Consider the following 13,647-nt stretch of genomic DNA (forward strand, 5'->3'; position numbering starts at 1 on the left):
ATGCCTTTCGAGATTGCAATGGAGTCAAGTTCAATTCTTTCAAATAGAACAAAGTTGTATTTGTCTTCATGGCCTCTTTAAGAACATCGTTAGTATATCAATTATCCGCATATATAGTTGTGTACCTTTTAATTTTATGTGTTCACTCTCTGTTAAGAGTCTGCAAAAGGCATACAGTATTAATAAATCATAGTCATAATAACATTCAAATGGTGAATTGTAACCGAGGTTAGTGCATATCGTTGCTTGGTCAGATGTAATTGGCAAGAAGTGGAGAAGCCCATGGTGACCCAATGTTTGTCAATTCTGCTGAGCTGGTTTGGTGAGACAGTTTTGCTAGAAGAACTGCCAAGACGCAAAACAGTGAAAATTTCAAATAAAACAGCATTAAAAAAAGCACCAATCCTTTTCAAGTCGCCCGCTGAAGTGAGATAATATTTTATGCACTACTGACAACGAAGGAGTTATCTACGATGTGTTACCTTGAGTGCCGAGAGGGAGAAATTGTCGGTGCCTTCGTCCAGGGCTTTACCAAGAGGTGCAAAGAGCTCTGCATTGACATCCTCGGGGGCTGTGCAGGCCAGGTATATGGTGCTCGTGTCCAGTTCACCTTCAAGTGGAACAGTGTACTGACGACACGGTTAAGGCTACTTGGGCTTCCCGCAGCGGTCACAAGTGAGCTGTGTATCAGGCGGTAAAAAATTAACTTTAACTGGAACTCCAGTTGAATGATCCCTTTTTCAAGTCTGCCGTCGAGGCACCTAGGGACATAGTGGAAGTAAATATTATTGAAATTTTTGCAATATAGATGTAGCAAGAAATATACTACTTTGCAATACACAGTCAGCACGAGTCAGTATTCACAAAAGTTTCAACAATAAGGGCTTGGAGGGCCAGAGCTAGGCCACGCAGACGAAATACAAGTTTGTTTTATTTGAAAGAATTCGTGTTTTATAGTGCCCGCAGCACTTGCCCGGCAGCAAATGATGCCGTATTCACTGAGAAATGAAGCAATTTAGATTAAAATTTTGATTCTCCTGCCAAATCGTGTGTTTTTGGGAGATCAGCAATGAAGTCATAAGTGCGCATATTCAAACGAGCTGTGTCATTCGGCTCTGCAGCCTTGCTTGCCGTCAGTCCTCCCAGATGGCGCTACCATACTGAGCCGCGGGCCGTTGTCTGCTGTTGCTTTGTTTTTGACCGTATGTGCCCCTGGCTTGTTTTCGTTACTGTAGAAAGTAATCGTTTCGTGAAACATGGGGTATCCGCGACAAACTTGGTCGCGCAAGACAACATCGCTTACACCAATTGGCCAGTGTCGTGTAAGACAACTCCAAAGCGGTGGACTGCTGCGCAGCTAAAACAAGCATAGTGTGCCCAGTTCCAACAGCAGTGCCCATCGGTACTTCTATGCTTACGTGCGTTTACGTAACTTTCATTGTTTACTGCACCATTCTTACTGCTGTAAAATGAATATGCATTACATTTAAGTTCAAATAGCTCGTTCGGCAAGCTTATAAGCCCTGCATAATTTGCATTTGTTTTGCCAGCCTCAGCCAATTGCACAGCTGGGCATATATGACATCATAGGTTCTGATGCGGGAAATGAGCTAGTGGGTCGCGTGACCATTCCCTCTCTTCCTTATTATATAGCTTATTTGAGCGAAGTGTGCGTTAAAAGTAGTGTCAGTATGATTCTAACGAGGCAACCTTTCGAATGAACCAAACTTGTCTTGTGTCTGCACGGCCCCTTTAAGTTTCACTCTCTTTTGTTATACCGTATTTACACAATTGTAGGTCGACCTTTTTTTTTCAAATTTGACAATCCAATGTTGGGGGGTTGACTTAGAATCGAAATCGAACCATCTACCGCAGTGACAGCAAGAGAAACGAGAAATCGGGGGTGCTACGAGGTGGGCACAGCTTTGCACCCTCGTTCCCATGGTTATGGTCTAAAGTGTGAACCGCATGGGGCGTTTTCTGCTCGCGAAAATGCACCGCGCTGACGCTGCTGCAAATACCACCCGCATGCTGCGCGCTACGCGATCGGCGGCGGCAACATGGCGGCGTCACCAGCCACGAAGAGGTGCGCGTAGCTCCAGCGACTGCTTATAACCGGTCTTTAAGATATCACTGAAGGCACAAACGAAGGCGTTTGTGCAGAAAAGGAGCTGATAATGTGGTCGAAAACGACACTATAAAGCATCATCGGCGCTACTAGGGAACGCCAATCAAATATCTGCCACCATGGTAAGCCTAAACATCTATGCCGGCGCCAACTGGCTGTCCCCCGAGCGTTTTCAAACTGCCGCCATGAAGAGCGCGCCTCCCCACTGGGGCAAGACATCAGGCTTCTCCCACTGCCGCGCTCGTCACGTGTCATCGCGTGCGGCCGCTTTTGTCAGCCGCCATGTTGTTTGTTTTAGTATCACATGGCAGTGGCCGCTGCCGGTTGCTTCGATGGTTGTCATCTCGCAGCGAATGTGTTCTGCCCGCTCAACCCACAGCGCATGGTTATTCCTTGTGCTTATACAAAAGCTTTTCTTTTTTAACATCTACCACGCATACCGCGAGCGCACAGCTCTTGTGGGAGCATCGATCATTGAGAGCTTGCTTCTGGGCTAGGTGGTACATTATTTCTTGTAAAAACACTGCACTAAATTGAAATTACGAAGACGAAGGACGGCGGTACACAAGATGAAGACTTCATAGTGTGTTCCGCCATCCTTCGTCTTCGTAATTTCAGTTTACCGCAGTGTTTTTACAAGAGATCGATCATTGATGGTAGAGCCACCGTGTGGCTTAACGGAAGAGCTTCTCTTTGTGATACGATTTTCTAGGCGGTGCTCGCATTTTTTTTTTTGAGAGATGCAACTTTTGGGGGTCGACCTACATTGGAATCGACTTACAATCGTGTAAATACCGTAACTACCTGCTTCAGCTCACCTCACTCCAATAAATCTTTGTCAGGCACGCTTTCCTTCTTTTGCTTTTTAACTGCCTCTGCAACTAAGGTGCAACTATGGCAAGAAAGACTTTTGCCACACCAGAAGGCATTGTCTTGGCAGATGACATGACCAAGATGAAACTATGTGCTACTCTAGAACACCAGTGAAAAGAGCCTCCTGCTGAAAGGATATGACTCGATGGCCTCCAGAGTGGCGCTCTTGCCAATGAGGAAGAGCTCCCGGGTCCACAAGAACACAGACCTCCGTAGCTCGGGGCACTGCCTTTGCGGATCCAGGTTGGGCATGAGCATGTTCATCTCGATCCGGTGGATGGGCACATTGTGCGACGCCCTGGGGGAACAGCACAGGGACACAAAAACGGACACTGGTGTTACAGGCAAAGAGGAGCACTATGCCTGCTCTTAGAGTACCCTGAGTGGCCAGTCAGTGTGAAGTGAGGATGTACCGTCAGAAGCAGTCTTCAATTACCCCTGTTCGTCCAATGAATGGTACGCACTACTTTGGCTTTGTGGCTTCCTTATGAAAAAGATGTAGAGAAGCAGGTACTGTCAACCAGTGGTAGGGATGGGTTGATTGATGGATTCATTGATGGTGGGGTTTTACGGCTCCGGATTAATTTTCACCACCTTGGGATCTTTGAAGCGCACTGAAATCTCGACACAAAGGCATTTTCGCTTCTCACCTCCATCAGAAAAGCAGCCACTGGGGCCGGGAATCGAACCCGCGTCCTTGGGCTTAGCAGCACAACCGTTATACACTGACCCAAACCCATATTTCTTTTGCCTGAGGTCTTTGTTTCTGGATCCCACCTGCCACCAAAAAAAGTTGTAGAATTTAATGGTGTGGAAAATTTTGAAGATGCTGCCCCATTTTGATAAGACACCACAGTAGTGAACTTTTCACCCCCTTTTGGAAAGCAAGCAATGCCAACAACAGGCACACTGAGTAGTAGTATTAGCCTGAACACTCCCAGCAATCATAGCAAGGGATCTATACCCAAAACGAACAGACAGCATTCACTGGTTGTAGAAAGCGGCAATATTTTTCTTGACTTCACCCTCAATGCTGCAATAAAACTAGGCAGGGTTAATAACTTCAAAGTGGGCACACACAACACTGCAAAATGAAATTCTACAGGGCACTTAGTCTACTCATGTGCTTTGAAGGCAAAAGCCTTACAACTTCCCCTGGCGATACTTATCAAATAATTTTTTGCTGCTACGTAGTGCACCGTATTTTCACGTGTATACCTCGCATCACAAATGCGAAAATTTCAGTGGCAAAGTAAGGGTGCGGGTAATACGCAAGGTTCTTCCTTTAGCGCAGCTTCACGGCAATGCGCGCTGTGCGGTGAAGCTCTTACGCAGTAACACTGACTAAGCCTTCCATGGCAGCGATTGTGCAAAACATACAAAGGACAAGGAAGAAAAACAAGGACGAAAACAAGAAAAAAAACAAACACAAACAACATAGATGGAACCGGTTATGACCTTGTGTACAACAATGAGAACTGCGGCTCAAGTGATAGCTCTAGCGAGAGCAGTGACACTGAGTGAATTATGACTTTCGTCTTGCAGTCAGTGTATTACACTTACTAAATATACACTTTTTCTGTCTACGTAGCATGCGATGTGTTGCTTGAGCAGTAGCTTTGGTGCAGCCTTTCCTGTATCAAATGTGCGGCCAATACGCGAGAATTTTTTTTTCTTTTCTGGCAGGCTGAAAGGGGGGGCGGGTGGATTATACGCGCAAAAATGCAGAATGCACCTCTTTCTTTGCTTTCGTTCGTTCATCTTTTAGTGCGAATTACTTTGACAGACAGGCTGGCGCTACTGCATGCAACAAGATTCCCAGAATCACAGTTCTCTGTGACTGGTATGTATCTGTACTACTAAAAAGGTCATCGCGTTCACCTATAACTTGACATGATGTCAGCACTGCGCGCACTGGGCTAACACATGTTCTGCCACCGGTAATGTGCGAGGGTAGCGTGGTGGTAGTGCGAATTGGAATTCTGGGGGTTCACATACCGAAGCTACACCTGGGCTGAGAGGCATGCTGTATTGAGGCGCTCTGGAATAAATTACACCACCTGGGGACATTTAAGGCGCACCAAAGTGTACAGGCACTTTTCACCTCCATCAGAAAAACGGCCGCCATGGCTGGGATCAAACCCGCATCCTTGGGCTCGGAAGCCTATACTCGGGTACGGTACAAACAGCAATACCTGATGCAGTGTGCCACTCCACCGAAGTGATGGCCCCGAATGTCAGTGCAGGCGGCGTTTTTAAAGGAGATTGCGCTTAATTAAAGCGTGACGTCGCCCGCTTTTTCTCACATAGTACGTTTGTCATCGCTGTGGTTATTCATAAGCAGGTGAAGGGTCATATTCTGAGTCCCCCTTCACTCCATTTGTTCCCTCCAATCGGCTGATGAAAGGATTCTGCAATGCTCATGCATGGGGAAATCAATTTCAAAGACCTCCTCCTCCACTGGGGGCTCGAGTGGAGGAAGAACTCAGAATATGAGGGTAAGTCTTGTGTCACGTCCAAATACTTGCAGTGACGGACTCACTGAAATGACTCAAATCACATTCAAAATACTTGCGGTGACAGACTTTTTGCATCACACGGAGGAACAGCTGACTGTGGTGATGAGGCGCAGTGGGAACTTCTGCCAAGCATAAAATTTTAGCCACTGAGCCAGCGTAGCGGATGCGTGGTGGTAACGCACCCAGCATCCACTCTAGAGACCCAGGCTTAGTTCTCATACAAACTGACAGGTTTTTTTTTTTTTTTACTCGTTACAGAGGCGGCCGTTTTTTGCGCCCGGCAACGCCGTTGCTTTTTCACAGAATGGTACTTGAGGCCTTGGACTCATAAAAACTCACAGGGTGAATCCCCGGGCAACCACTTCGGCCTCCTGGATGATCTGCAGGCACTTGCGGATCATGGCCTGCATGTCCTGCATGGTGCCCAGGAGGGCGGCCACGTTGGCCCGGTACTGGCGCAGCAGGCAGCACTTCACGACTGCCGCCCCGGCCACGAACAGCAGGGCGCAGGCCACGCAGCTGGCCGCCAGGCTCTCGCCATAGCCCCGCTCCCCTGCGGCCAGGAACCTCGCCACGAAGCACACGGCCACGCCAGCCAGGATGCTGCAGCAGCTGCACACGACAGAAGGGGAAGACACAGCAGGGTTACGCAGGGTTACGGTCGCTCCTTCTGGATCGTGTGCTGTTGTGCGTGGGCAGTGACAAAAGCTACGTTGTGGTTGTGCTGTTGGCTATCAGCATCCTGTTTGATGCTTGGAGGGCAGTGACGCAGGACACGATCCGCAACTGCTTTTGGCATGCGGGATTTGTGGTTGGCAGTGAGGACGAGGATAGTGACTCAGTCCAGAACCCCATAGCTGAGATGCCGCCTGCCGCAGCATCCGACATTTTCGATGACCTCCGTGATAGCGGTGTCGATGTGGGAGCGGCTACATTTGAAGATTTCACCAACATCGACAGTGCCATCCTGTCGTGTGCAGAGTTGGAGGATGACGAAATTGTACGCCAGGTCTTCAAACTGGCGCAGGTGGACACCAACTTTAATGATGATGTGCCATCAACGCCAGGGGCATCAAATACTAGTCTAGCGTGAGCCCTTATAGTGCTATGGTCTGCCTACAGTGACGGACAAACGCTGGTGGAAATACAAGTGGACTTAGTCGCACGTAGGCGTGCGTGTGTACAGACGCGCATATGTGCGTTTTTCCAGCCGTTGGGCCAATGGAGGTTTTTTCTTTCAGTAAATACTTTTTTTCGGACTCGCGATTATTTGGACATATCCCCGTCGAGTCCGAAAATACAGTTGGCGACTGTATACAAGTGCACTATGGGGATGACGTTTATCTAGGGGCAACTGAAGAGGCCTGACTTTGAAGCAGGAGGGCCCCATGTTCTTTTATTAAATACCTTCAAAGGTCTCATTTACCCTTATGGTGTTCTATCATTGAGCCTGTTTTAAGGTCAGCTACATTACTATACACAAATGTGTTACTGACAAGACATTTTCCCAGAGGCAATATAAGCGCCCTTATACCAAAGCATGAATGTCCTAGGGACTTTTATTGCTAGCATTTTTTTATTTGCTGAAACTGTGGCACGTCAAGCAATACTGATGGACAGACGTGTTTCCTCGGAGAGCCCACGTACAAGTGCTACGCATTTAAAAACTAGTGGATGGTTCAAGGATGGCAAAAAACAAACTACCGATAAAATTGCCTTACAAAACAGTTCTTCGAACTTATCTACTACTGCTGGAGTTATTGACATATAAATACTTTCTCTCCTGTATTCACAGCTTTCGCTCTCTTTTCTGCATTAAGAAATTCTGTATAAAAGTGCTGTGTTTTTATCTCTGATGCAACTACCCTTTACTACTCTGATGCAACTACTCTGAGCTCCATGCACGTTTCAGAGCCTGTCTGGTGCTTTATTTTTATTCTGTCGCCACCGAGTGGTGACACTGAAAAAATTGTCCTGCATTTAACAGTGTTGCTGGGTCAAGAATTCACTGTGATGGCTCGATACACATCTAACCACGGCCCCAATTTCTAAATGAGCAAGCACAAAGAAGTAACTGTCCCTGCAAAACGCATAGTAACCTCATACGTGGTCGAGATTGCTTTACCCACATATTTTTTCGCAATGGAACATGTTTCATTGTAACCCTCTAGCAATTGTGAGTTAAATGATATCCATCCCCCAAAGTCACCAAAAAGTTCTGCCTTCAGTGGTCAGTGGTCTCCTATTGTAGATTGTTTTGTCAAGGATGACGTGCATCTTGTAGCTGCTGATAAAGAAGACTGCTTTGTTGTGATGGCACAAGGCATGTTTGATAAAAAAAAGGCCTTAAAGGGGCCACGCAGACCAAAAACAGTTTTGGTTCATTCAAAAGATTGCCTAGTATGAATCATACTGACACCACTTTTAATGCACACCTGTATAATTAGAAAAAAAGGGAATGGCTATGCGACCCACAAGATCATTTCCCGCAACACAACCTATGATGTCATATGCCCTGCTGTGCGATTGGCTAACGCTGGCAAAAGCAAATGCAAATTAGGAAGGGCTTCTAAGCTTGCCAAACGAGCTATTTGCACTTAAATGTAGGGCACATTCATTTTACAGCAGTAAGAATAGTGGGGTAAACAATGAAAGTTAAGAAAATACATGTCAACATATAAGTACCGGCTCACACTGCTCTTGGTACTGGGTGCACTATGCATGTTTTAGCTGCACAGCAGACCGCCGCTTTGGAGTTGTCTTACACGACAATGGCCGATTGGCGTGAGCGACGTTGTCTTATGTGACCCTGTTTGCTGAGCATACCCCGTTTCACAAAACGATTACTTTCTACAGTAGGAAAAACAAGGCACGAGCAAATACAGTCAAAAACAAAGCAACAGCAGACAACGGCCTGCGGCTCAGTATGGCAGCGCCATGTGGGAGGACTGACAGCAAGCAAGGCTGCAGAGCCTAACAGCACACTGGAAGTTCGTTTGAATACCCGCCCTTATGACTTCATGGCAGACATCACGAAAACAACTGATTTGGCGGGAGAATGAAAATTTTAACCTAAACTGATTAATTTCTCAGTGAATACAACATCGTTTGCTGCTGGACAAGCGCTGGGGGCACTATAAAACACGAAATCTTTCAAATAAACCAAACATATTTTGTCTGCATGGCCCCTTTAAAGGCCGTTGGCTTCATTAAAGTTTCTGTTAAGCCTTAAAAATTACAATCAAAAGCTGTGGCCCTTCTTAACAAATTGAATTTGTGTCAGATGGCCACAAGTGCAAAAGGGCCGAAGGAATGCCAGCTCAGTGTTGTTCACCGCCAAGTCTTATATATAAGGAAGGTGTACCTTTCTGAGCAATTGTCAGTGAATGTGGCACTTGGCAACACCATGTGTCGGGGTTTTTGCAGAAGCGCCTGTCGACATTGCCAATTGCGGACCCTTTTATTACTCCGAGCTCATTGTAAGTGCCTGAATTTTTTACAAAAAAACAATCCAGGCCGGTATTCTGCATTTAGCATTGATGTTGAGAACCTTTTCTACTTCCTTCCGCACAAACAAGTTTTGGTTCAACGCTTGCCCTGTGTTTTCCTCCCATCCGTCTCATTCTTTTTGCGCTGTGGAGATGAACTTGTCCAAACTACCCTGGTTTTCTACGTTGCTACAGGTCATTTCTTGTTCTACGGGCTCTTCTCAGTGTTCTACTTCCGACTTTAATAACCCAGCGCTTCTGACATCCTTGGTATGGTGTGAGTAGGTAGAATTGCTTGTTAGCCTTCTTCATTCTAGGTACTTATTACTGGTGGCGTTACTACTATTCTTTAAAGGAGCCATGAAGAGAAAACACAAGTTTGGTTCATTCAAAAGATTGTCTCGTTAGAATCATACTGACACCACTTTTAACGTAAACTTCGCTCAAATAAGCTACATAATTAGGAAAAACGGGAATGGTCATGCGACCCACCAGCTCATTTCCCGCAACAGAACCTGTGATGTCACATGAGCTAAGCTCTGCGATTGGCGGAGGCTGGCAGAAGCAGACGCAAATTAGGTAGAGCTTACAAACTAGACGAACGAGCGATTTGCGCTTAAATTTAGGGCACATTCTTTACAAAGCAATAAGAATGATGGGACAAACAGTGGAAGTTACGAAACCACAGTAAACATAGAAGTACTGATGCGTTCTGCTGTTCGTACTGCGCACAGCTTGGTTTAGCTGCACAGCACTACGAGTTTTGGGGTTGTCTCAGACGACACTGGCCGATTGACGTAAGCTACGGTGTCTTCCGTGACCCCATTTGTCGAGCGAGCACTGTTTCAGGGAACGAATATTTTCTCCCAGAACAAAAACAAGCCAGGTTTAAATGCGGGCAAAAACAAACCAAACGCTTGCCATGGTATGGTGGCGCCATCTAGGTTACGGAACGTAAAGAAACGCGGGACCAAACCAACACCGCTGTACAGGGTGGAGACAACCTTTGAACGGTCCCGTGCCGCCGCAATTGGGCCAACGGGCTCAACGCGTTATTCTTTTCGTTTCCCACAAGACCTAGCAACGCAAACCAGACAATATGATTCAAACTTCTTCAGTAAACCGCGTTGCGGCGATAATTTTAGCGCGGTTTTGACACAATGACTTGCTTCGGCGGCGAGCGAGCAACCGAAAATGGCGGCGCCAGCGTATACGTGTCTCTACCCTGTACGGCGGATGCGTGAATGAAGGTACTCTAGGCTGCAGAGCGGTCGGTTCCTGTGATGTCATTTGGACCACGAAAACGCACGATTTAGCGGGAAAATCAAAATTTTAACCTAAATTGTTTAATTTCTCAGTGAATAAAGCACCGTTTGTACCCGGACAAGCGCTGGGGGCACTATAAAACACGAAATCTTTCGAATAAAACCAACTTGCATTTTCTCTTCATGGCTCCTTTAACAACAGCTTATTACTAGGTGGCACTGAAGCCCATCTTCCCGAGTGAAGCTGGACCTAAAAGTACACCTCTTCTTTACATACTACCAGCTCTAATGCAAAAGGGATAACCTCAATAGCCTCATCATTTAGAACATTTCAGCATGATCAAGCATATTGTGTGAACTGCTGTGATTAGATCTATAAACGGGGTGCCATTTCTACATCTGCCCTGCGCAGTGTACTCACAGGAAGCTGCTTCGGAGCTTCTCTTTCCTAATAGTCACATCCTGGGCCTCCAGCAAGTTTGTCAGAAATCGCTGGTCCTCTTCATCAAGGCAGGGGCATTCCAGGATTCTTTCCAGCAGAGGTCGGCCATCCTAAAACAGGCACAAGTTCTTTTATTTATTCTGAGGGGGAAAAAAAAAAAAAGGAAGAAGAAAGAAAATTACGAGTACACATAACACTCCTCGCAATGCGCTGAATTGGAAATGCCTTAGTGTATAATTACTAAACGTGTCCGCTCATTGTCATCATCTTTTTCTCTGCGTTTTTTTTTTTTCTCTCTAGGTTACTGACTCAGCACACTCCCACCTTCACATTGTCGAGCAAATAGGAGCCAGTAGCTAACGTACTTTGCTACTGGCCTGAAGGCTACTTCAGTAATGAGCATGCTTAAATTACTTCTACAGATTTCAGCACATGTCTCTAACCCATGTTTCGAAGGCCTTAACACATTCCTTGCTAGGTCTAGTCAGCTGAGGTCAGCGAGCTGCGGTAGTGTTGGGGATGTGTGCAAATCCCACGTTCTGGAGGTCCCTGGTCTGAATTCCACCCACACCAATATTCATGCAATTTTCTTTCTGCTCAATCAGTGAACTTCTTCCCTGAGAAATTTGGCATCAGTCCAAGCATTCTTTGATCTGTTCCTTATTCTTTGGGCTGCCGGCCATTTTGTGTGCCATGTGTGTGCCAGGGCCGTCAGATCTTCAGCCTGAATTAACTAGTGCTTGCACATTAAAAACACAGGCAGGAGTGTACATGCATACCAACAACGGCAATAGGGGCGGCTGTACTTACAGCCTTTGGAAGAATAAACACAGCACCAAATGGGCCAAAATCTAATGGGCCAGCATTGACTCTGGGAGAAGCGTGCCCATGACCATGTTCAGAAGCTCCATCGTGGAAGTGGTAAGGATACTGCTCAATTGTATGTTCTTTCCGTAGGACGGGCATGGCATCCGTAAAAGCAATGCTTACGTAGTTGTGAAGTAGGTGCAGTGCAACTGACTTGACTTTGGAGAGCTCGCTGGCAAACAGGCTGAGCAGGTTTGGCTGTAACAGAGACAGCGAGATTGAGACACTGCTAGCATGAGCATACTAGGCTCACACACTGGGGCGCACTCCTAATACTCACTAGATGGCAACATTACCTGCTAAAGAGCACTTACTAAACATTCACAGTGCAAGGAAGACGGAGACCGCAGAAAGATACACAACACAATGTGTATTGTGTCATGAACCTTTCTTCTTCTTTTTTTTTTTTTTTTGCAGTGAACGTTTAGTATGGATTAACAACTCGCTGAAACCTACACCATGTGGGGTGCGTAAAGGAGCCATGAAGACAAAATATGTTTATTTTATTCGAAAGATTTCGTGTTTTATAGTGCCCCAGCGATTGCCCGGATACAAACGATGCTTTATTCACTGAGAAATAATTTAATTTACATTAAAATTTTGATTTTCCCGCTAAATCATGCACTTTCCTGGTCTGCAATGACATCACAGGAACCGACCGCTTTTCAGCCGATTGTGGCACAGCCGGACTCGACTCTCCTCCTCCCACGCAAAGCCTCATTTACCGTTAGTCAACCTAGGTGGCGCCACCATACCGTGGCAAGCCGTTTTTGGCCTTTGCTTTGTTTTTGTTCAAAGAGAAAATACTCTCTTCGTGAAACATAACGCTCGCTCGACAAATATGGTCACGTAAAACACCCTTGCTGGCGTCAATCGGCCAGTGTCGTTTGAAACAACCCCAAAGTCCCGCAGTCCTGTGCAGCTAAACCAAGCATAGTGCGCGCAGTACCAACAGCAGTATGCATCGGTACTTCTATGTTTACGTGTGATTTTGTAACTTTCACGATTTCTCCCACGATTCTTACTGCTTTAAAAAAATGTGCCCTAAATTTAAGCGCAAATAGCTCGTTCGGCAAGCTTATAAGCTCTGCTTATGTTGCGTTTGCTTTCGCCGGCCTCCGCCAATCACAGAGCTGGCTCGAATGACATCAAAGGTTCTGCTGCGGGAAATGAGCTAGTGGGTCGCATGACCGTTCCCTTTTTTTCTAATTATATTGCTTATTTGAGAAAAGTTTACCTTATAAGGGGTGTCAGTATGATTGTAACGAGGCAATCTTTTGAATGAACCAAACTTGTGTTTTCTCTTCATGGCTCCTTTAACATCAGCATTACAAATCACAAGAAATGTGGTTCCGAGAAGCATATAAACACAGTGTCTAGAGCTACAATCAGGAGCAGAAATGTTTAATTCCAGCTATCAAAATCATATAAATTACTTTTGACAGCTGCAAATCATGTTCCGATCATCTTTGTTCTTGACTACATTGCGCACGAGTACACAGTCTGATCCCGGCCACGGCAACCATTTTTCTACTGGAGGTGAAAACTGAAATGCCTGTGTGTCAAATTAAAAGTCCCAAGTAGCCTGAGTGAATCTGTAGCCCTCCACTACGATGAACTTCACAGCCTAGGTGCAGCTTTGATGTGAAAATCTAGATTTCAAGATTTTAAACTGTACGTTTTGCGTAAAATTTAGTTTTTAAAGCCTGCACACAACTGATCAATGTTCTCAATGACTTGAATCCACACTGTCTGTTTTCCATGATGTATGCCAAGTAGGGATCTAGTCACTTGTCTTAACAGTTACCTGACAAGTAAAAGTCATAAGTCATACCAACTGTTCCGTGTTCAAACAAAATTTTCCTTATTTCTCACAAATAAATTCATCCTTGAATACATCAAGTCCACATTGCCTATGGTATGCTTGTGATGTCACTAGTGCCACTGCGAAGCCTCACTCTGTCACAGGCAGCTAGTAAGATAAGGGGTCGCCAAAGGTACACTGGTACTGTCAGTTATTTTGCAAATACCTTTCACACAAGGCAAATACATTTTCGGGAGATTT

General features: G+C 45.8%; 1 protein-coding gene across 1 annotated transcript in view; it reads right to left on the bottom strand.

Moving 5' to 3' along the window:
• LOC144153868 (vezatin-like) overlaps positions 1 to 13,647 on the bottom strand; it is a 28,489-nt gene that overhangs the window by 12,366 nt on the left and 2,476 nt on the right. The window contains exons 3-7 of the mRNA XM_077685598.1: positions 11,706 to 11,780; positions 10,695 to 10,825; positions 5,860 to 6,132; positions 3,141 to 3,299; positions 483 to 624 (exon numbers count right to left, since the gene is read on the bottom strand). Coding sequence (XP_077541724.1) covers positions 483 to 624; positions 3,141 to 3,299; positions 5,860 to 6,132; positions 10,695 to 10,825; positions 11,706 to 11,780 — 780 coding nt within the window. The remainder of the gene's footprint in view (positions 1 to 482; positions 625 to 3,140; positions 3,300 to 5,859; positions 6,133 to 10,694; positions 10,826 to 11,705; positions 11,781 to 13,647) is intronic.

This window comes from Haemaphysalis longicornis, unplaced genomic scaffold, assembly GCF_048455015.1.
Source record: "Haemaphysalis longicornis isolate Haplotype H1 unplaced genomic scaffold, Haemaphysalis longicornis Haplotype H1 scaffold_9, whole genome shotgun sequence".
Taxonomy (NCBI): domain Eukaryota; kingdom Metazoa; phylum Arthropoda; class Arachnida; order Ixodida; family Ixodidae; genus Haemaphysalis; species Haemaphysalis longicornis.